General features: G+C 34.4%; 1 protein-coding gene across 1 annotated transcript; it reads left to right on the top strand.

The window, feature by feature from the left end:
• Positions 1 to 330: 330 nt before the first annotated feature.
• Positions 331 to 25,067, top strand: LOC144251120 (transport and Golgi organization protein 1 homolog). The gene is made up of 22 exons (XM_077794217.1): positions 331 to 486; positions 3,362 to 3,448; positions 5,331 to 5,729; positions 6,650 to 6,764; positions 7,050 to 7,253; positions 9,417 to 9,562; positions 11,466 to 11,597; positions 13,855 to 13,876; positions 14,800 to 14,888; positions 15,129 to 15,206; positions 15,293 to 15,403; positions 16,624 to 16,695; positions 16,874 to 16,978; positions 17,623 to 17,745; positions 17,844 to 17,949; positions 18,967 to 19,022; positions 19,111 to 19,201; positions 19,373 to 19,511; positions 23,697 to 23,798; positions 24,657 to 24,717; positions 24,833 to 24,868; positions 24,945 to 25,067. Exons 1-22 carry the CDS (start codon positions 358 to 360, stop codon positions 25,065 to 25,067), a joined length of 2,526 nt encoding a protein of 841 aa, XP_077650343.1. The 5' UTR covers positions 331 to 357.
• The last annotated feature ends 70 nt before the right edge of the window (positions 25,068 to 25,137 follow it).

Raw genomic sequence — 25,137 nt, 5'->3', positions numbered from 1 at the left:
AATGAAGCTTTTTATGATTATGAAACAGAAAAAAATTGAGGCCTGCAAGAACCAGGAGTTTCACTGAAACCAGCCATGGTTGGTGGTAGCCACTTTGCTTTTTATTTCTCAGCACAGAGAAAAATAGAGAAGCTTCCTTTTCCCTTGTCTAATTGCAGGGAATATTGTATTTTATAGCAATAAAATCTCTAAGGATTTTAGATACTTTGAGCAGGTGAATTAAAAATGATTCCAGAGAGTACTGGAAAAACTTGATTTTTGTTCATATTGGGATTCATATTTCCTGATTAGTCAATATGGACTGTGAAAAATCAAATCCTAATGTTTTTCTTTTTTCAATGTTTATATACAGTGTTAATGTATCGAGGTGAAGCTCTTGAAGATTTCATAGGACCAGATTGTCGTTTTGTGAATTTTAAAAAAGGTGACCCTGTATATGTCTACTATAAACTTGCAGAGGTATCACCAGAACTTTGGGCCGGAAGTGTGAGTAAAAGTTTGACAGGTGTTATATTCTTACTTTTGATGGGTTTTTTAGCAGTGTAGATTTAAATGACTGATTTCTTGGGGTCTTTGTAGAGTTAACCTGACCTCTTTGCCAGGCCCTGTGCTCCTAACACGCCTTAGGCCTGGCACAGCATAGAATGTCAGGAGACTTTCTGAAACAGAACTGAACTGGTTGTGGTTGCTACCCCTCACATCAAGTTCCAGAAGGCTCTACACATCATAAAGGTTGTCATGGTGAAAACCTGACAATTCTTAGCTTTGCTGCTTCGAAAGGGAAGGATTCATGGACATTAGAGTTAATCCTGTAAATTAAGTCTGAGATAGTAACTCAGGCATGCATATTTAAAGTTGATTTTTTGTGTATTTTACCTAATCATTTGTGCTGTTTTTACTCTAAAAAAGCAGAATATTATGTTCATTATGTGCTTTTTTTTCCCCTTTTTTTTTCTTTTTTGCAACTTCTGGGTCATCCATTTCCTGCTTTTCCTATATTCTATGCCTGAAGGTTCCCCCAGGGGTTCTACTTCCAGCCAGTTGTATGGATCTTCTGATGAAAGACATGACATTGTTTATATCATGCTTTGATATTTTAAATGGGGAGATTCACTAGGAGTGACCTCATTGAGAGGCTTATGAGTATTGTCCTTTTCGTTTAAAAAATGTGATATATGGATTGTTTACTTAAAATAGTAGCAAGGGTCTTTGATGACTGTAGGAATGTTCCAGTTTAGAGACATTCCGGGTTGCATCCTTGAAAGTTCTCACCCTAAATAAAACACCACACAGCAGATAATAAGAGTAATCCCTATGGGAAAACTAGTTTCATTTTGCTGCCATTTCTGATTCTTAGGGAATGATCTTGAAACATGGTGCCTCTAGGTACAAACTTTATATTTAGACAGAGTCCCAGTTGCAGTACTCCATATAAAGAACCATCTGTTGTTTCTTTCAAGTATACCAAATAGGATTGGTAACCTTTAAACTTGGAACTGTTTTTCCATGTACCTAAGTGGCATTTTTCATATAGTAGTCGCCTTTCTCCCCTTCTTTGAGCTTTTGGATAAATGGGCTTGATTTACATTTTCTCCTGTCACATTGTAGCCTGTTAACTATATTCATCCCTAGGACTCTTGTCATTCTGGGTGGCAGCACTCATCCTGTCTTCCTGAGGAGCCCTGCTTTCAGCACCTGACCAGAAAGGATCTTTGCCGACTGATGAGTGTTTGGGTGGCACTTTGTTTGCATTGCTCCTGTGGCATTCATTTGTCTTCTTTGCCTTCAGTCAGGTTGTGTTTTATCTTAGCTCCCTATAAAGTGAAAAACTCAGTTAGGAAAGGACCCCTGTCTAATCCATCTTCCTTTTGAATATTTCCTTTCAGGGCAGTGGCACTTAAGTGCATTTGTTCTGATAGTAGCTTATGCAGAATTTGTTCTCTTGTGGCAGTTCTTTGCTCCCCACCCACAAATCAAATCAACAGCACCTTGGCAGGGATGATGTATGGAAGCAAAATTAGATACAAAAATTATTTCCAATCATGAGCCTCCATGATTCTGCATCATTTTTTTTTCATATCACAAGAAATGGGATACCACCCAGTGTGTAATTATGGAGCTTTATATAATCTATGGTCTCAACTGACACAGATTAAGAAGAGATAAATGTGTTTCCTTTCTCCATACATCTCTGGTTTCTTTCCCTTTTCCAAATTTAACCTTAATAGAATTTTCATCACAAGGGAAAAGTGTATTTCCCCTCAGACTCTCCTCTCATGTCATGAGTGTTATACTTAAGAAATTAAAAACTCTTTAGTTTTCAAAATGATTCTCCTTTCGAGTTTTTAGTTTTCATTCTGCAATGTTGTTGGTTTTCTAGAGTCTCAGACTTTATCTGCAGTGATGAAGCTTTTAATTGCTCCGTCTTATCTAATCTTCATGGCAGTATTCTACCACTAATTCTGGCTCTCAGATGGTTTCTAGATGTAACAAGAACATTCATGAATGGGGATATTTTAGAGGTAGTGATAAGATGTCTTTTTTAATTTTCTTTTTTGGGCATTTGATTTGCCTATCAGTTTCCTTTAATTATTGGCAAGAATTTTCTGTTCCTTTTAGTCAGTAGTTAGTAATAAGAGTGTCTTTCTCAAGGGGAACTTTATATACCTTTTGTACACTTTATGTAACTTCATATAATTTAGCTGTTGGTGCTGAAAATAAATGGGGTTCTTTTCTGCAGAGGATTTATTTTGGGTGAAACTGAAGCTTGATATGTGGTTTCATATGCATTATATTGTAATTTTATTTTCTCCCCAAGTACTTGTAAAAGTAGATTTGGAAAAAGCTAGGAAAGCATATACTATCAATACATTTGCTATAGTGGTAATACATTTTAGAGATTTTGTATTGTTTTTACTTATTAATTTTTATGACTGTTGTGTATTGGTTAAGAAAGACATAAATATTGGTTTATGAGCAATGCTACAAAATGTACAGGTAAATTCTTGCTAGAGGGTATTTGGAATTTCATTTATAACCAGCTTTGATTTACATTTATAATATACAATAATCTCCTATGCAGATCTTTTATTTACTTCAGAAGTCTTAACTTTATATGCTCTGTGTTGAGAATTAAGCTAAATGTAAATAAGAAAACTTCAGTGGTTGGAAATGTTTTAACTGTTCCGTACTTCATTTTTATTTGGAATAATAATCTCAGTGTAATTTTTATAGCAACTTTCTTTCTTGGTTATGCCATATACCTATCTCTTATGTGTATATTTCCTGCCACTTCTGATAAATCTCTTATTTATATTCCTTGTACAGAATTTATTTGATATTTGTCTCTTTTGCACTATAGGTTGGCCGTATTTTTGGATTCTTTCCAAAAGATTTCATCAAGGTAGTTCGTGAATATACTAAAGAAGAGCTACAAATTCCAACAGATGTAAGTTATGGATTTCTTTTTTGTTCTCAATTGTAAACTGGCTTATAAATCCATCAGTTATATTCAGTTAACTGCTTCTGAAAGTTTTATAATGTGTTTGGGGGGCAATCTAACATTTGTGTATCAGATTTTCATTTGAAATCAGACTACCTGTAAAAAAAAAAGTTTGAAAGGCATTCAAGGGTGATTATATTATAATCTGAGAGTTGTCTAATATATTGAAACAGATATTCTTGTAGAAGGCTGTTTACTCATAAATCTTGGGATTTATAGGGCTTTTCTCTTCTGTTTTATATGTGAAAAATAAATGATTTAATATATTTGCCCTTGGCTATTAAATTTAAGGGGTAAATAATTTCATTTTACAGGCAAAACTCATTGGACAGTTATTAGACATTTTAAGTATATTTAGGTTAAATTAATAAACTCTAACTTTTATACTAGGCTAGAAATATGTACTTACAAAGTACATATGTATGTACTTACAAAGTACATACATATGTACTTTCTTATTCTTAGTCATATATGGGTTCATAGTCATGTTATAGATGTGGAAAAGGGGACCTGAGCGTTTCAGGTGATGTTCAGTCTCAGATCTTTTAAGGCCCCAACTGCTTCCTTTATACAACATTCCTGTATGGTGCTCTGACTTAAATTGATTTTGTGACTGAATGGATTTCCTGTTCTAGAATTCTCACTTCAGCTGATTATTTTCTAGAGTTTTAAATTGTATAGTAATTGATGCCCACCAACACTGAAACATCTTTGGACAGCTCTTTGTAGAATATGCAAGCTGCTAGGCTAGGACAGTTCTTAGATTAGATGGGCTGAATGGATAAAGTCATCCTGTTTGTTGTTGCTGTTCCTAAAATTTCTTCATAATCTCAGGGGTCATAAAATCACTTCTGTTGCTTGTTGGACTTCATTGTTGGTAAAGAGAGTTCTTGGGATTTAAGCTGTGACAGCAGTTCACTGATTACAGAGAACTCATTTGTTTTGAACTCTGCCTTCTCATTATATTTCCCATTACATGCATCCCTCATGGCTTAGAAATGCATGTGATGAGGAGAGGAAATCACTCATCCCTACTACATTGAACTGCCTCCCCCACCCCCGGAACCCCTGCAGAATATTATGAAGATTTAATTAGGAGATGGAAATTTAAAAAAAAAAAATCCATTCATACTATGGCTCCTTTTATATCAATTTGCTTACTAGTGGCAAGAAGGAAGACTAGATAAATATATAGATAGTCCTGAGAGAGATCTTAGTGACTGTGAAACCCTGATGAAGAGAAAGGTGTATACCTTGTTGAATCTTGTTTTCAGTTTGTTCTTGTGGTAATAATAATGTGAGGAGCCTCCTTAATATCATTCTTCATTCCATCAAATGTACTTGTATCTCAGTAAGATACTTTAAAACTGATTCATCTTTCTCAATGCTGCAGGATCTTCCAGCTTCTCCTGAGCAAATGATTAAGAGTTAAATTTCTGAAACATAGGTGTAGATATTAAGAGCTGGAGGATCCTATAACTGATCCCTTGCCTTTCCCTACTTACGTTCAGAGCAAATTGAGAGAGACCCAAGAGTCAGGCAGTTGGAGACCAAGTTGTCACCATTTTTACTCATTATGCTTTTTAAAGAATATGACCCATGTTAAAAAAAAGAAAGAAAGAAAGAAAGACTAGACTTTCTAACACTGTAGTCTAGAAAAAGACAGATTTACTCAGCCATAGATGGAGTTAGCCAATGGGGGTTGGAGAAAGGTAATCTGGTTGACCCCAAAGATTCTTTAGAACCAATCCTGAATTTGGGAGCGTGGATGAGTTTGCTTTTGTGACACTTTGTTATTGACACACTAATGGTTTTCTTTTCCTTACAGGAGACAGATTTTGTGTGTTTTGATGTTGGAATAGATGATTTTGATAATTATAACGTAAAAGAACTTCTGGGATTTTTGGAATTGTATGATTCTGCAAATGAAGATTCTGAGAAAGCTATAGAAAAAGTGGAACAATTTCCTGAAGTCTCCCAGGATGTTGATCCTGAACCTAAACCAGTAGAAGCGAACTCACAACAAATTGAAAGTGCATTCTCAGAAAACACTTTGGATCTGGAGGAACAATTTTTGGCTCCGAAGAACCATCCTCATGCAGATAGTCAAACAGATAATGCTCAGGGTGAACAAACCTCATTTGAGCTTTTTGAAGAAATACTACCAGATAAATTGAAAGTGCCAGAAAGTGAAAAAAACAAAACCAGCAACATTTCTCAGAAAGATTAAATGAGAAACTAATGCACAAAAGTAGACCTGTTAACAGTACACATTTTATGTTAAAATTATAAAAGGGCTTTATTAAACATAATTTCTTAATCATAAAATACCTGTACTAGATCATGTGCGTGTGGAGTGACTAGCATAACCTTTTTTTTTTAGTATTTAATCTCTTTTTATGTGGTGCTGAGGATCGAACCCAGTGCCTTACCTGTACTAGGCAAGTGCTCTACCACTCAACCCTAGCCCTAGAATAACTTTTAATGGATAGCTTGCCTGAATTCCCCTCCCCAGCATTTATCTTTCGTGGATACCATGCTATTTCCAGTCTCTTGGGGGAGAGGTCACTTATTCTGGTTTTACTCCACTGGGTTCTAAGGTCCTTACATTCATATTAATCAAGGATGGAACCAGGATGACAAGCCTTGTAATGTAGTGCTTGACACATAGAAGCCTTTCAATTAAATATTTGTCAAACTGACAATGAGCCAATATCCTGATAAAAGCTTTGTTTCCTGGTTTCATATTTGATCATCTCTATCCATTGTTTTTCAAAATGAAATATTTCAACTGAGAGTATATGATAAGAATTCCAGAAGGACATAAAGCCATTGGAAAATTTACTTCCCAAGAGTGCTAATTTTACCTGATAATTGGGGGAAGAAAACAGTTGTACCTTTAATCAAAGCAGATATATTTTGGATAAGAATGCAAAGTGCAAGTGAATGTTCAGGGTAGAATATGAAGCTGTAAAGAGATAATCTTTGCTCTGGATCCTATTGGTCTATGTCCTGAGCTCAGGAAGGAGATAGGTTCACCATTTGGCTCCTAGGTCACTTTGAACATATTTGAATGGCACATTAAGCAAGCTAGACTTATGGAATTCCCTTCTCTATACTGGTTCGTTGAGACCAGCACACTTGTAGATGAAAGAGTTCCTGTTATTTCTGAGCAGAATAGACATTTCACACTTTTGTTCTGGACCAGAATTCTCTTCTCCACATTTATTCATGTGGGTGTATGTTGGTTTGCCAAGGGAAGGTAAGTTATTGAAGCCTCTATCATAAATGTATTTGTTTATGAAATACTTTGGATTAAAGGCTTCTTTATAAATTTGACTGTATAGTTCAGTCATCCTTTAAATGGGATGAAAACAATTAACCCTCCCGTATCCTTGCCCAGTTGTTCTCGTGGGCGCATGCCAGGACATGGAGGGCAGTGTTGAGGTATCTGGAGCTGTGTGCTGAGGGGGAGTGCTGATCATTGGGCTTAAGTGGGGGTAGATAGTGTCATCCATCTGGCTCAATGCATTCTTCTCCCTTGTAGAGATGCAGACACCCCATGAAGATGATTTTCCTAAAGAGAACACAAATCGTCTTAATAGAAATCTTCATGAAGAGCCTCCCCTCCTGAGTCATCATTTTAATATGAACCATCCTGAAGAGCCCAGCCACTTGAGTCAACCTGTGACTGAGGACATGGGTGTTTCAGAAGTGTCTAAGATCCCAAATACTGAGAAAGTAGACCCAGGTAAAGCTTGCCAATTTTTATCTACAAAGCAGAGGCATTATCATAATGAAGGCTTTCAAGGACATTTGTTGCCAAAGGTACGAAATAGAGCAGAGCGTGATATAGGTACATGTGAGTTCAAAAAAAAAATCTCTTAAGTGAGAGAAAAGCAAGAATAAAGATGAACAGAAATCAAAAATAGGCCAGAGACTGTAACTCACCTAAAAGCAAATGTTTAGCTATGACTAGCTTGTGTAAACCATTTACAACTAAAATATTATTCTTCAAAGGCCTTATGCTCTAAAACTGTAGTTTTCAACCAGACCAACAGCACCAGAAACTCTGGGGGTGGGACCCACAATCTGTGTTTAGCAGGCCTTCCAGGAAAGTCTGGCCTGGTACATGTTAGCTTGAATAATCACTGTTCATAGTCTCATAAATTCTGTGTTTTTTCTCTTTTCTTCTAAATGGAATATAATATAGCTCAAGTCCTGTTTTGACTTGCTTCCTGGACATGGTAATTAAACTTTTTCAAATGCAGTCAATGGTCCAGATCTTTATACTATATACTTACAGGAAACAGTACAGAACTGCAATCCATTTTAGATTTACACTTATGAATACTTCATCATAGTGCACAGTATCCAGTGGGAGATGAGAAACAATTTTTCAAAAAAAATCCCCAATAATGGCATCAACAGAATTCTACTTTTGTGTTGCTTACTCTCATTTTATCAGTAAATTAGATGATGACTAATTGTTTTATTTTATCCATCCAGTATGGTGCTATGAAGCCGTAATTACTGTATTTTGTGTTTTTAAAGGTTCTGGTCTGTAAGCATAGCTATAAGCATTATCCTGCACCAGTGCAGGGCTTGGCAGCACTGATCTGAACCCCCCCACCATTTGCACACACAGAGTGTAGGAGAACTCATAGTAGGGGGGGGATTCAGTTAATGTGAGAAGGAATAACATATCAGTTCTCCCATTTTCCAGAAGACATTGCATCCATATATGAACACTACTGACTTCTGAACTGTCTTTAACTCCATAAGGTTCTGAAAATGAATCACACACCATTAAGATTTGTTATTTTCATGCTCCAAAACTTTCAAGATTAGGGATAACTTGGCTTACAAAATTAAGAATGAATTATTTCCCTGGCCTTTTAGGTTCCACCACAAAATGATGTCAATGACCTTTAATAGGTAAAATCTTCCCAAATGTCATTTAATGTGTCTCAGGTGCTGAGATGCTGAGCCAATGGGGCAGACTTCACCAGCAGTCAAATTCATAGACCAATAGTGAATGGAGGGTCTGGGGTTGTAGCTCAGTGGTAGAGCGCTTGTCTAACATATGAGGCACTGGGTTTGATTCTCAGCACTGCATACAAATAAATAAAATAAAGGTCCATCAAAAACTAAATAAAAATTAGGCAAAAGCTTAAAAATATAGTAGTGAATAGAATCTCAGGGTTGAGAAAGACCTTAGAGGCAACTGGTCAAACTTCTTAATAACTGCATGTTGGACTCCTGCTGTTTTATCAAACATACCCCAGGCTCATGTAACTCATACTGAAATTCCACCCCTACAAGCTCTCAGGTCTAACTGGAATTCTACCTCATTCACAGAGCCTCAATGCAGGTCTGTACCCAATTCCCTTTAGTCTCTCTTGGTATTACTGTGTTCTTTTTAAATAGCTGTCATCTGTCCATTCAATAAATAATTGTTGAGTATCTCTGCCAGGTGCCAGATACTGTGTTAAGCCTTGGCTCATTCCACCTGCAAATCTGCAAACCAAGATTCCCTCTCTTTCAGCTTTCCTAAAATTTTAAACACAAGTTTCACCAGCACTAAATCCATGTTTTTTGAATGTGACCCTGTCTATATATCTCTGGTTTAAAAATTTTCCTTGAGTAAATATTGTTCTGGTAGCAGTTGTATGGTCATGGAAGTAGTGGAGAGTAGACTGGAGATTGTTCATTTTATAATTGAAGGGTCTGACAGCTCTAATTAGGATTTTGAAGTTTTCTTCTCTGTGTTAATTGTCTTTAGGAGAGCCACATATTCCAGGCACTGTGACTCATATATTTAGTGAAATACTCAATGAATATTGAAACTGAAGAGAGACAATTCTTATTCTATAGCATAAAATAAAATAGCCATTTTCCCTTTCAATTTTAGAGCTACTTATAACAGAAGGTACTCCTGTTGATGCTGCTGATACAGAAAACCAACTAGAGATAAATGTGGAAGAGCCAGAAGATGCCACCCTTTTGGACAGCATACTTTTCTTGTTACATTCATTCTTGCTTTATTTGTCTAAGATGGTAAGTTTGACATAGTTTCTTCAATTAGAATGTTGATTATTTATTAGTTTTTAAGTGGCTTCTGGTCATGAAGTGAAGAACTTAAAATGTCTTTATGAAAATGACTCCTGACCCTTTGAGTAGATAGCTCCTGGAACAAAAGCCATAGGGGTGTGGCTTTAATGGCTACTTGGTTTAGCACATGAGGAAGATTTGCTGTCTACCAAGGCTGGACATTTGCACACCTGTAAAAACTTGGTTCTTCCCCTCAGAACCTTTCATTCTGGCAGGGAGATAACAGCATTCACTTGAAACACAGTAAGATAATGGCAGAAAGAGAGGTATTTATTTGATGGTAGAACATTATTGTCCATAAATGCATTTATTATGGTTGGAAGGGTGAACAATAAGGTCAGAAAGTAGTTGAGATGTGTTTGAAGCACAGGCAAAGGGCAAACAGGAGTCTGACATGTGGTTTGTTGTTGATTAGACAGGCTGGGGTGGAGGACGGTGGGGGAAGCTGGCAGTCAGAAGAAATGTGTTCAGAGAAATGGAAACATGAAGAAAAGGATATTCTCGGAGGGCAGGAGAATGTGAATAGTTGGTGTTGTAAAGTGTGAAGTTGGAGGGGGATGGGCCTGTTGGAGAGGCCAGCAAATCTTAAAGGAAGTCATGAGCCAAAGTAGCATTAGACCATTAATAGTGGGGATCCTTAGAAAGTTTTAAGAATGAAAGGAATTAGGTTAGATCTGTTTCTTAGAAAGAGTCACTTAAGGCTGATCTTTCTAAAGAAAATCATGATCCAAACAAGACATTTAATCTGTCTAGAAGCTTATCTAAGCATTTTAGGACTTACCTCCCCCCCCATTGGTATTTGTTGATATTGGACTTTTAGAATTTAATTATAGGAATGAGAAAGCTTTTGGAGTTGGAGAATTTAATTATAGGAATTATAGGAATGAGAAAGCTTTTAGAGGTTGGAGGGCCATTGTGACAGTAATCCTCCTCAACTGAAGTTGTTTCCTGTAGGTTGTGTTATTTCAAGGCTTGTGTAATAAATATGATGTTGTTGTTTTCCTTGTAAAATGTATAGATTTTGAAGCCAGGTAGATCTGATTTCAAATCCCAAGGTTATCATTTAGAAGTTTGGGCAAATAACTAAACTTTTGAAAAAAGTTCTCCTCATCTGAAAAATGTAGATAATGCTTACTCCAATCATAAGAATTAAATGATTTGACAAGGTAAAATATCTGGTGAGGTGTCTGGCACTTTGAAGGGTTTTACCCCCACACACCCCCTAATTCTCATGTAGGCAGTCAGAAGGTGTTTATATAAGAGTGGAATGGAAGTAAGATTTAAAATCTTATACATATATCATCATTGTTTTTATTTGTTGCCATAAAATTAATTAGTTCTTTCATATAGTTAAGTTTTTGTCTTAAATGATTTTTTTAAATTCTAAAAACCAGGTTATCAGAGAAAAGAATGATCCAGAGGGATTCTAGCCAGGTGTTAGACAATGTGATGATATAGGGCCTGTTACAAACTGGAAATGTATGCTCAATTTAAAGTATTTAGATTCGGGCTGGGGTTGTGGTTCAGTGGTAGAGCGCTTGCCTAGCATACATGAGGCACTGGGTTCGATCCTCAGCACCATATAAAAACAAAACAATGTGTCCACCCTAAAACTAAAGATACATAAATAAATATTTTTTTAAAAGTATTTAGATTCATTATACTTGAAAACACTGCAAGAAAACAAAAAATATGAGACTGCCAGTATCCTCTCTCTTGAAGAAGCTATTGGAAAATATTGAGGAGGTGGTTTTCTGATGAGGAGGTTGGTTTAGAATTGCCATGATTCTTTGTGACTGTTTTGTTATAAATTTAAGGTTTCCCATTTTTTCTAATTTGTCTGTTTCAGCTGTTTACTACATTGCCTGATGATACTCAACCTGGGCCTGATTTTTATGGACTACCATGGAAGCCTGTAGTTTTCACTGTTTTCTTTGGGATTGTATCCTTTCTCATTTTCTTTTGGAGAACTGTTGTTGTTGTGAGTAAATTGACCTACTTATACCTTAGCACATAAGCACAAGGATTATTTTATATAGTCACTGCCCCCCCCCTTTTTTTTGTCTTTTTCAGTTGCTAAAACACAAATTAGTGGTTTAAGTCAAACTAACCTTATAAAATAATTTAGTGTGGGTGCAGTTGGTAGAACTGGTAATTCTTACAGCCATCCTAACCAGTAGTTTCATATGTATCAGAAGTCTTAAAAGTGGGATAAAAGATGGGATAGGTTAGATAAATATCCTTTTATGTAGCATATATGTCTAGTAGTCTATCTTAAAGAAATAACTATGCTTTGAAGATTTTGGTAATGTTTTTCAATGGAACAGTGTATTAGATTGAAGACTTAGCACAACATAATTTATTTAGGGGTTATTGTATGTTTGATTAATGGAATAGTAGGCAGATTTATTTATTTCAAAGCTTTGAGGTACAGAAAATGCTCACAATTAAATGTGAAGTGGGGAAAAAAGCAGAAACTAAGATTTAAATGTTGATGAACTGTATGTTAATATAAACACATATAAACAGGGGGAAATGCTGCAAAGAAATACAGTAAAATGAGAAAAAGGAGATGAGATAATTTTTCCAGTCTTTTATATAAATTTTCCCAGATTTTATGATTTGATCATATGTTCAGAAAATACCTTTTTATTTGGAAGTATAGATTATGTGTTGTCCAAAAATCCATTAAATGTTTTGTTCATTAAGTTTTTTTTTCCTGAGCAGAATTAGTCTATGTCTGTGTATGTGTGTACATATATGTATTAGTGTGTGTGTGTGTGTGTATAGGCTTATACATACTTATGTTTGTACTGTAGGTTATTCTGTTTCATAGTTATTTAACATAATTGGAAGAAAATTATTTTAGGTAAATGGACTTTGCATATGAAAATCCTAACATTTAAAGAGGCCAAAAGCATTGGATACAAATCTTTTCAAATCTGAGTGTTCTTTTTCTGATTTCTTAATTATTTCAGACATATCGTTGTTAAGATAAGTTTCCTCTCCTTGTACAATTGAGAGTAAAATCTCTTAAAAAGTATTCCCTTCTTAAATAGAAGAATCGTTTGCCTGGATTCCTGTGAGGAATTTTCTAATCTCATTGAACTTTGTCTCAGCTAAAAGGAAAAAGGAAATAGAAGGATAAAGAGAAGGGAAAAACATGAAACCATTTTATATTTCTCTCTCTTGTTTCTTTCATTTCAAGAACTGCGGTACCTGTTTCTCTTTTCACTAGGTTATGTGGGATCTGGTTCCTAACTTGTTGCTCCTCAGTTTCAGCATTTGACTTTGGAACTTTAGTCCCTACCTTAGATGACTGCTTTTATGCTACTTCCCATTTTCCTCTGTTGTCATTTTGAATAAAAGGTTAGCAAGGCTATGACATTAAAGAAATGTTCATTTATTTCTGTGTTAGAGTTTTCTGAATGCAATTTCCTATTACGAAGATCCCATGGATGATCCATGGACACATCTGAGTATCCCATCACCATTAATAACATAAGTTTGAAAGGACAAGTAATATGCTAAGTTACAAAGAAATTTAGTGATGTTTTTAAAAAAATTCTGCTTAGGTTTTATTATCAGGCAGTTTATTGCTGTCTTTTGGAAATGATTGTTTTTGTCCTTTCCAGAATATGTTAATTGTCATTTCTCTTATTGCTTGTGCATTTTCTTCTAGCAGTCTTCCCTTTCAGATTTCTTGCTATATATTTAGTGGTTTGCAGAAATAAGATGATGTAGCCTCTTAGTTTCTAAATTCAGCCAATAGCCAAATTTAAATTGGAGTTCTAAGATGTTTTCTGGTGAGTGAAAGTGGCATATCTTAGTACAAAGATTATGCCTTTAATATTGTTTCCTCAGATTCCTTTTGAATAGTCATTGTTTCTAGACTTTATCCTGGTTATTTAGAATTGTCAAGTAAATGATTTTGAAGACACACACACACACACGCACACACACACACACACATATACACACACACATCTTTACTGTGAAATAAGGTACATATCTTAGTGTTTTTATGTCAGAGGCTATTTATGAAATCTCACTACCAATTAAATTTAAAAGGCTTGTTAACTTGTTAACTTTACTTATTTTTAATCCTATAAATTATTATCCTGAACCAGAATGTTATTAAATTCTCACTTGGTTATGATTCTGACTGTTGTTTTAGGAATGCTGTTTCTATTGAGCATATGTTTGACATCAAATTTAATCTTTTTTCTCTCTTCTAGGTAAAAGATAGAGAATATCAAGGTAAATTTTTAGGTTTCTTAAACTTGTAATAACCCTTTGTATTGGTGTTTGTTGTGTGTTTTATGTATGTTAGAAATAGATACAGTGACTTTTAATGTCTATTATCTTTTTTACCTCCTGAAAATTTTACTATTCCTAGGTTGCTAGCATGGATAATAGAGTAGATGATGATGGTTCCAACTCTGAGATAGGAGATAAAGAGGAGGAACAAATTGTGGATAGGGAGATGATGATAAGTTTTAATTTGGGGCAGATTAACTTTGAATATTGATGTAATGCAGATGTATTACATTTGAAGAGTATTTCTATGCTAATTATTTAATCATGCATTAAGTAATTGAGTAGATAATTTAAAGAATGGTAATGTGAATCAGTATGTTTTCATTTCTGTTTTTCTTTGCAAAGAATGGAATGATTCCATTTTCTGAAAAGAAAGTGTTTTGAGAAGGGAGGAATATCAAGCTACAACACTTTACTGTATTCCCCATCTGTGAAATAAGCTTAAATTGAAATATCATTTTGGATGGGAGGGGTACCTGTGATTGAACTCTGGGGCACTCTACTGAGCCACATCCCCAACCCCCTATATTTAGAGACCAAGTCTCACTTAGTTGCTTAGTGTCTCGCTCTTGCTGAGGCTGGCTTTGAACTTGGGATCCTTCTAGCTCAGCCTCCTGAGCCACTGGGATTACAGGTGTGTACCACTGCACCCAGCAAAATATCATTGTTCTTATATTTTTCTTAAATTTTAATAATTTTTATACTCTTATTGCTAATAAGCATAGATTGCTTTTTAAAAGCATAATAGTTATGCTAAGAAGTATTTCCTCATAGTACCATATAACATGTCTTTGCTTTTAGTAGATTGAGTAATTGAATTTCATTTAGTGATTGTAATAATCTTGTGTATTTCCCCCTTTTAGTCATTGAACAGCAAATTTCCAAAAAGATGAACAATTTCATGAAAGAAAATGAAGAACTAATGCAGAAATTGTCAAATTATGAACAGAAGGTATAATATTTTTTTTGTTTCTTTCTCCCTTGGTTCTAGCATGAATCATTTCTACCTGTTTTAATTTTAAAATCGTATTTTAAAATTTTTGTTTCATTATTTCCTACAAATCATCCAAATTCTAAACAGTCATATGTATTAAGTACTGCTTTCTTCTGGAAAGGGTCACTTGTCTGGAAGTAACTTGTATAGTAGCACTATAATTTGTGTATCTTAATTCTGAATGCTTTATTTACATAGATGAAGGAATCAAAGAAACAGGTCCAAGAGACCATGAAAAAAAATATGATTCTTTCTGATGAAGCAACTAAATATAAGGTAAAAATCCCTTCTTTGGGGGGAATTACATTCTAAACTCAAAAGTAAATGTAATGAGTGAGTAATATTGACACCTTTTTTTCCAGGATAAAGTGAAGCTTCTTGAAAAAGATAAAGAACTTCTGGATGAGAAAGCTAAAAGTCTTCTTGTTACGTTAGCATCTGAGAGAGAACAGAATGCTAAGAATCAGGACTTGGTAAGAGTTTCGCTGCTAAGTGTTACTGCAATTTGGCTTTTGAAATATTTTGTTAAATTGGTTAAGTTGAACTTAGTCCAGCTGTTAACTAAAGTAAGATTAGGAGTCAAGGAAGTCGAACCCACTTCTGCCCATTTTGTGGAACTTTTAAGTACTGATACAACAAATTATTTTTATGGACCTAGGAAATATTTTTATTCTCAACCTTGGATAATTTTCATATTGCTTTGCTCTGCCCTTGGAAACATGCAGAACAAGTAAAAAACTATTGTCCAGTTGAACAGTATTTGTTTACTTTTTACTTGAAAGAGTAATGAATTAATCAATTTTCTGTACTTAAAAAAAGTTTACTTACATATTTCATTTTCAATTTCTATAAGTTTCTGTAATTACATAAAAGTTGCAAAAGATAGTAGAGAGTGTGTTCTGAAATATCCTACCCCCAAGTAAGCTTGATCACCCAGCTGAGGTAGTATTTATCAGATTTCTCCACTGTAAAAATTCTTTCCAATCCTTGTCATGTTGTATTCTTTGGAAGTTACCATGCACAGCCCACAGTTAAAGTATGAAGAGTTACAAGCCCAGGATGCAGCTCATGGTAGAGCACTTGCCTAGCATGCATGAGGCCCAGGATTCAATCCCAGGCATTGCAAACAAAGATTGCAGAGTTATGTCCACTTCCTTAAGGAGCGAGTATCTTTATAAATTTTTTGGAATTCTTCTGTATGTGAGATTAGTCTATTCTTCCTTAAATTTTATCATTTTTTACTTCAGATAAGAAAATTTTAAAAATGATCTTGGGAAATTTTTTTCTCTATCACTAGAAAAAAAATTACTAGTTTGAACTGGTTTACTTGAAACAGTAATTAATTATAGTTAATTTTCTATGCTTTAAAACATTTTATTTACTTATTGCATTATGATTTTCTATACTTTGACCTTTTTTTCTGGTTATCTCACAAACAGTAAGGTTGTGGATGCCATGAAATATTTATGACTTCATTTTCCCTCATCTCTTTCAGTTCTTGATTTTTTGCTTAGTCCAAATCTGAATCCCCCTGCATTTACCTGAAATGTAATGGGATGGCTTGACAAAAATTTTGTTGTGTTTATCTTTTTTAGTATATATATGTGTGTACACACACACACACATATATATATATATCAGTATTTCTACTGAAATCCTAATGCATATTTTGTGTTCTGTTTTCCCCTGGCAGATAATGGAAAATAAGAAATCTATAGAGAAGCTTAAAGATGTCATTTCAGTGAATAATTCTGAACTTTCAGAGGTAAAGCTGCCAACTCTTGCTATCGGATATTAATACTACATCTTAATTTGTTGCGGACCAAAAATTTGAGGTGTGCTAAAATGTGCAAAAAATGAGAACTATATGATGTCTGGTTTGGGAAAGTATAACTTTGTTTTTTCTTTGGAATTAATTCACTAACTGTAGTGTTTTGCATTAGCTTCAAATTATCCTTACTGAAACTAAGCTTCATGAAGCGAAGGTGAAGTTGGAATGCAGGAAGCTTCAGAAAGAAAATACCATGCTTAAGAAGGAGAAAGAGCAGGTAAAGAAAATTTGATGTCATACATAATGTAAACTAGAGAAGTGAATATCATTATCTTGTATCTTTCTTGGATCTGTTTCTGAGGTAAGGAATATTCATGTAGGACCTTTTCTAGATATGCAAAGTTTAAACAATGCTCCCCAAATTGAGTGCATATATATGTTCTCCATCTGTTTTGGATTTTTGGATTATTGCTTTTCTTATCAAATATCAATCAGTTATTAACTTGCATAGCCTCAAAGAAACTTTTTAAACCAGAAAATTAAGTATTTTATGATCCTGTTTTGAGTAGTTACTGATTCACCAGCCAAGGGAAGATTACATGATAAGGAATCTAAATTTAGGAGACAGTCATATGTGCCCAGCCATTCCTGCTGGAGGTAAATTATTTGAATTGACAGCAATTTTCTGGGGAATGCAATAAAACAGGGTCAACTTCCTGATAGCTCTGATGTTCTTACTGCAGCTGTGAGAGTTGGGGCCACTCTGCCCTCTTCCTTAACCAAGGTCTCAAACCCCTCGATTGACGGAGTCCACCGAGGAGTATGGCTCTCTATTTCTTTGTCTAAGTCTTGTAGTCCTAATGTATCCAGTGCAGAAACCCCTACCTAACCCATATGAATTCATGTGTTTTGACTTTTCAGTTGCAGCAGGAAGTCAAAGACTGGAGTACATCACATGCTGAGCTCAGTGAACAAATCAAATCATTTGAGAAGTCCCAGAAAGATTTACAAGTAGCTCTTAGTTACAAAGATGATACTAATAAAGTAAGTTTATACTCCAAATACATGTTTCATCTCATGAATTCTCCTGAAATCTTCTGAATTAAAATCGAGAGTCTTCCAACCTTTTGCTTCTTTTCTAGGCTTTGACTAATTACATCACACAGTTGAATCGGTTACAATGTGAATCTGAATCTGAGGATCAAAGTACAGATGAGTCAGATGAATTAACCAATGGAGAGGTAGCAGGTGAGATCAGTCTCTGGGAAGTTGAATCCTTTTTTGCTTTCCTGTCTTTAATTAAGTATACAGATGCCACTTTTCAGCTGGCTGAATTTCTTCTTAAGCTTCAGGGTTGTAGACACATCACTGGATCTATAGATATGTCTGTTGCATTGGCAGAGGTGGGTTGCTGGGGTATAATGTACCAATAGGCATGTGAAGAACACTGACTTTTTCTATCCCATTGAAAACTAGTAAGTACACTGCAGCTACAATAGTCACATCCTATACCTCTAAGTATTGAACATTGTACAGTAAGAGAAATTTATTTAACTTATGCAGATGATACTTGATTTTGATACTCATCATCTCTATGGCTCTGTGGTTTTAAGGTCCACAGTCAGTCTTAAGAGTCCGGAGGCAGTTGGAACCATAAACTAAGGCTGTGAGAACAGAGGCTAGAGACTATCAGAAAGCTAGAGAGGGAGTGTAACAGTGTTTACTGATGAGGAAAATATTTCCAAATGTTTTCTCCCAAGTTGGATATTGCTTACATAGCAAGTATTTCAAACCACACCTGGTAGTAGATTCAGGGAGAAAATGTAGGATTGAATCTTTCTAAACAAGACACTTACTTACTTGCCCAGGTGAAGATAGATCTGAGAGAGAAGAAAAGCTTTTATCTTACAAGAATATCAGAGATAACATTTTAGTTGTGCAAACTAGAAATTCACCTTTTTTTTGTTTTTAAGACAGACATAGTACTTCTATTTATTTTTATGCTGAAGATCAAACTCAGTGCCTCACACATGCTAGGTGAGCACTCTACCACTGAGCCACAACCCCAACCTGAAATTCACCTCTCTTTTTTTTTAAATCTAAGCTTGCAATTCTCTTAAAAGTCATTAGTCTAATCAGTTTAATTATTTAATTGATTTTTTTTTCTTCCGGTGTTTGAACACGATCATTCTTTAGTTTGGGGAAGTTAGGAGAATATAGAGTTAAAAGTAAGGAAAGAAAAAGCTAAAGTCTTTTGTTTTTTAGGTGATCGGAACGAGAAGATCAAAGATCAAATTAAGCAGATGATGGATGTCTCTCGGGTATAGTTCTTTGTAAGAGTCCCATAGTGCCTGTGAATTCTTCCTGTGCCTCACTTTTAAGAATACCTCTCTTTTCTGCAATCTTTAGACACAAACTACAATATCAGTAGTTGAAGAGGATCTAAAACTTTTACAACTTGAGCTAAGAGCCTCGAAGTCCACAAAATGTAATCTAGAAGGTGGGTTCTTCTTGAGAAGAAATTACCATGTTGGAAAGACTTAAAATTTTATTAGAAAGATAAAGAATGGCTTCTTGCTTTCATGCTTCTTACTTTTCTTGGCACTACTCCCTCAAACAAGTTCTTAAGTCCTTGTACACATATAGAGATAAGCTGTTTTATCCTTTACAGACCAAATAAAGAAATTAGAAAGTGACTGCAATTCACTACGGTCTTCTAAAGTTGGACTGGAAGAGGAATGCAAAACTCTTAGGCAGAAAGTGGAGATTTTAAATGAACTCTACCAGCAAAATGAGGTGGCATTACAAAAGTAAGATTTTCATTGTTTGTTATTGTTATCACTGTGTGAACTAACAGATAATTTTATCTTTTCTTAAGATTATTTACAATTTCTTCTAGTTGTAATAAGTAGAGATTTGTCTTTTTTCCTTTGTGTTTTGTTTCCTATAAGTTGCATTTTTCTTTCCATCGTCAGTCTTAAGAGTCCTGAGGTAGTTGGAACCATAAACTAAGGCTGTGAGGACATCGTAATCAATTGTCAAATTCATATGAAGGCAGGAAGTGGTAAACTGGTATTAACAGTCACTGATGTGGAAATACCTCTCAAAGATCTAGACCCTTTCTATGATCCCACTATTTATTTTAATTACCTTTCATTGTGATCAGTTATGTAATTCTAATGTTTTGAACTTGTATCTCTAACTCTGGACCTTTAAAAATACTGAGTGATTTGGAATGACATGTTTTAGTAGAATAAAAACTTCAAAAAGGAATAATATTTACTTATTGATGGTACAAGTTTTGGACTTGAATATCTCAGATGTTCACACTAAAAATTGAACTGTGGCAAGGACCTTAGGAGTTATGATTACAGAAGTACTTGTTTGTAGTATATATTTATATATTAATCTTCTCAGTGTGGAGCTAGTTATTTTTTGAAAGTTCATTTGAAGTTTTTAATCCACAAAAATACTTGAATTCTCTAAAAATAGGTTTTTTGTGTCAGATTTTATTTATTTGCACCTGATTTTACTCTTTAGCATTTACATATATATTCTTTTATATAATATATATAATATATATATAATGTATTATATATATATATATATTCTTTTATATAATATATTCTTATTAATTTTCTCTATAGCCACTTGAGTGGACTTTCTAAAATATAAGTCTGTCCATGTCAATATGTGCCTGTGGTTTATGAAGAATTTGCTTTCTATTTGATGACCTGTTCTTTTTTTTCTTCCTTGTATCTTTTTAATAGTTTAAATATTTTTAATTATTTTCCTCATCCCCTGTATAAGCTTGATGTAATCCTAAATTATAATGGAATTATAATTATATAATTATAATTATAATTTTATTCATCTTCTCATAATTTAAAGGCCATGGTATATATTCTGGATTTAATAAAAACCTGACATAGATTAATAGGTTTATTATTTTTTTTATGGGCTTTAAGTAGCTCCTGAATCTGATAACTGTTGTGGCATTGTATGTTAGTACTTCATATACTGTGAACTCCACAAGACATTCATTCAATTTATACACATATTTAAAGTTTCTGTAGTTCTGCATTCTACACTGTTGGTTTCTTATTTGAAATTATTTTCATTCTATTTGAACATTGTCCTTTAATGATAGATTTGATTAGTGTATCAAAGTAGTACAAGGATAAATAGAGAATAGTATTTTATCCACTAAATATTGCTACCTTTATAATCTGTATTAGGTTGACATGAACTTCATGATTAGAGTTAAAACCAGTTTCCATTTTTAAAGGATCTTTCTTTTGGCTACTGAATTTTGACTGTTACTTAGTTTTAGCAATTTAAAAATATCCAATTAATTACCATCTGTTTTAAATTTTTTCTTTAAGGAATCCATTATCATTGTTGTTTGGTCTTATCCCTCCCCTAGTTCCTGTAGTCATTTCAATGTTTTTTTAACAGTTGTATTGGGAAGTGCCTAGGTGTAGTTTTCCCCACCCCACCCACTTTTCCTCTTGCAGTTATGTTGCTTGGGACCATTAAACATTTCTTGAATTTTCGAGTCTTTTTCTAAATGTTGATTTTACCTCATTCTCTCTTCTGATTATAATAATGCATATTAGAATTTGATTTCCCCTGCCTCCTACATTCTGGATTTACTTCTTCTGGATATTTTCTTCTGACCTATCTTAAAAGCGCTAGGATTTATTTTACTTCCCAAATCTGCTGCTAAAATCATTCATTGAGTTTAGGATTTTAAAAAGTTCAGGGTTTAAAATATTATTTTAGTTGTAGAGGGACATAATATTTTATTTTATTTTTATAGGATTTTTTTAAGAGAGAAAGAGAGAATTTTAATATTTATTTTTTAGTTTTTGGCGGACACAACATCTTTGTTTGTATGTGGTACTGAGGATTGAACCCGGGTCCGCACGCATGCCAGGCGAGCGCGCTACCGCTTGAGCCACATCCCCAGCCCAACACAATATTTTATGTATTTTATGTGGTGTTGAGGACTGATCCCAGTGCCCCACACATGTGGGGCACATGCTTCACCACTGAGCCACAACCCCAGTCCTATTTCAGTACTACAGCTCAAACCCAGGACATTGAGCCATGTGCTCTACTATTGAGCTACCTCCACAGACTCCTTGCTCTTTCTCATAAGGGACTAGTGTCTTACTGCTTTCCAAGCTATCTTTAATCTCATCATTCTGCCTCTGCCTCTTGAGTATCTTCTACTGTAGGTAGGTCACCACACCCAACCTTTTCTTGGTTTTATAGTTTCTAATCCTTTGACAAAATTCATAATCTTTTTTTTTCCTCTTTTGTGGTGGTGGGGTTTGAACTCAGAGCCTTGTGCATGCAAGGCAGCACTCTACCTACTAAGCTATATTCCCAGCCCTGAAATTCATAATCTTGACTTTACTTTTTTGACTGTATAAAGCACAGTGATTTTAAAACATGTGCAGATAACCCCATTAGGTGGTTTCCTTTTCTGTGGTATTTTTTCTCACAGAATTTTGTCTTATGGAGTGCCTGGTCAGTTTTGATTGGCTAACATTGTTGTGATAATTATAGATGAAATTTGAGGACTAAGATGAAGTTATCTTCTTATAGAAAAGTGTTGAGGTTACTTGAGTAAGATTGTCACTTTAAACTTAGTCAGCAATTAAGATAATTCAAAAATGACTTGTCTTTTCAATGTTTCAGTATTATTCCTTTTGGATTTTTTGCCTGTTCATCACTTAAGTGTGCAGTATTTTCTAATCTAAACTCAAAGGCTAGGGCTTTTATTAAGGGTCCCTTTATTTGTAGCCCCAAACACTTGTTTTTTCCTCTAAGCCCAAGAATTGGATGAAGGCTTAGTTCAGACTCATTATATCTTTGTGTTATCTTCAATATGTGGGTAAACCTAGGAGAGAAGTACCTTAAAGTGCCAGCCTTACTTGTAATTCTGAGATTCCTTTTTCTAATGGATCTTGGCCACATCCATATATCTCCACTGCCTTTTTAGCTTGGATCCCTTCAAACACAATTTTATATTCTTATAAAGATGTTTTGATTGTTCTTAGTGCTCCTCAGACTAACTCTTTGATAATTGGAAACAAAATTCTCTCTGTCCTTCAAGATTTAGTTTTCTCCATATTCCTTCTTAAGCCAGTGGGGAAAATTATTATATTCCTTTAGGCATCATTTATACCTGAAACAGTGAACTCTTTTATTCTTTAGCATCTTACAAGGTAACTAGTATATTATAGCCACTCATAAAATACTTGCTGAAGAATTAAATGAGAAGCTATATAAGAATATATAATCCCCTTTTTCTATTTGGTATCAATAATCCTTTTTTACTATAGTTCTTCTGATTTATGGAAAATTAAGTTTCAAGTTAATTATCTTTTGAATTGGAACTATGGCTAAAGAGGGTAGTACAAGGATAGCAGAAAATAGTATTTTTTAAATCATTAAATGTGTCTACCTTTGTCTCAGTAGATGAACATCTTGAGTTTCATGATCAGAGTTAAAACTTGTCAGTAGATAATACTCTGATTGTGGGTCAGTTTGGCTTCTTTTTCTGGTTGACAGACATTATCAAAACTCAGATTGGTCTTTTTGCTTAATTACAATTCTTTTGAAATAGATATCTAAAGTGTTAAAAATGTTCTGTGGTTAATTGCATAGCTAAAAGACATATTCTAGAAGATTTTATGTTAGGTTGATCAGTCCTGATCTTCCAAATTGAAGTAAAGTGAGTTTTTATTATCTTACACACAGGAGACTTGCCCTTGGGGCACATGTTGTTTTCACATTTATTTTATTTACTGGTAAGTAGAGAATTAAGAGGAGAAGTTAGAAAATGTAAGTGATTTGCCAGAGTTTGATTTACGAAATTGCAGGTTTGAATTTCTATTTTATGTGCCTAAGCATTTTATAGAATTGTGGGAAGTGATATTCACAAAGAGAAACTTTTGATTTGATAACTGGCTTTATTTTAGGAAACTAAGCCAAGAAGAATATGAGAGACTAGAAAAAGAGCAGCGGCTGTCAGCTGCAGATGAAAAGGTGGTTTCCTCTGTACAGGAAGTTAAAAATTACAAGTGAGTTCAGTTTCTAAAGGAGGGTGTCAATGTCTAATGAACTAGTGTTAGCTTTCTTTTTAATCTTTTTTTACATTATGTAGATAGAAGAAAATAGCATGTAAGTATAAATAACGAGAGGATATGAATAAATTCAATTCACACAGGAGAAAAAAATAAATTTCAACTTAACAAATGAAAAATGTTAACAAAAATTTACTTATACCTAATGGGCAAGACCATAGGGAACTTGGTCAATGCAAACAGTTCTGGGGGGTTTGTATGTTGTAGTAATTCTTTAAGAAATCAGTTTGCTGTGTGATTTATCAAGACCCACAAAAGTGTGGCATTTGATAGACCTTGGAAATCTTCTATGGATATAATTTGAAAAAAAGAAAAAAAGTTTTAAGGAGGAAGATATTTCTAACAGAATTACTTGAACACACTGATGAACAGTTAAGGAAATTGTAAGTTATCATTCAGAATCTCTAGCAATTAAATGATAAAGAAGTTATTAATATTAGGTTCTTATTTTATCTATTTATTTATTTATTTATTTATTTTTGATGCTTTACTACTAAGCTACATCCTTAGACCTTTTTTTTAACTTTGAGACAGGGTCTCAGTTGCATAGGTTCCCACTTAATTGCTGAGACTGACCTCGAACTTATGATCCTCCTGCCTCAGCTTCCCAATCATTGGGATTACTGGCATGTGGCATTGCACCTTGCCTGTAGTATTAGTTTTGATCACACTGGATTCATATAACTATAGAAATGTTTTTCTTATGTATGATAAAGTCTTTAAAAGTATAGCTGATGGAATAAAGGGAAAATGGTCAGAATGTTTCAAATGTTATTCAATTGTTGTAATTCTTAGGCGGAGAATTGAAGAGATGGAAGAAGAATTACAGAAAGCGGAGCGCTCATTTAAAAACCAGGTAGTAATTAATACAGTCCTGTAGTTGCAGAATTCTTTGATATCTAATACAGACAATTATAGGCTATTATAATGAGTCCCTAAAAACATATTTTTTAATATGTTGTCTTTTTCAGATTGCTATGCATGAGAAGAAAGCTCATGATAATTGGGTAAGATTTTTTCCCCCTTTTCTTTATTTTGTGCATAGCCTACCGCAACTGAATTTGAATATTTTCTCTTTAATAGCTCAAAGCTCGTTCTGCAGAAAGAGCTGTAGCTGAAGAGAAAAGGGAAGCTGCTAATTTGAGACAGAAGTATGTGATTTTGATATCTTACTATATGTTTTATAGTGTTTTAAGGTTATGCTAGATATTATCTATGAAGGAATAGATTGCAGTTTCATAATTCAGCCCATTCTTTCTCAATATTCAAGTCTATG

This window comes from Urocitellus parryii, chromosome Y, assembly GCF_045843805.1.
Source record: "Urocitellus parryii isolate mUroPar1 chromosome Y, mUroPar1.hap1, whole genome shotgun sequence".
NCBI lineage: Eukaryota > Metazoa > Chordata > Mammalia > Rodentia > Sciuridae > Urocitellus > Urocitellus parryii.
Note: the sequence above shows the minus strand (reverse complement) of the source record. Positions and strands in the feature narration are given on the sequence as shown.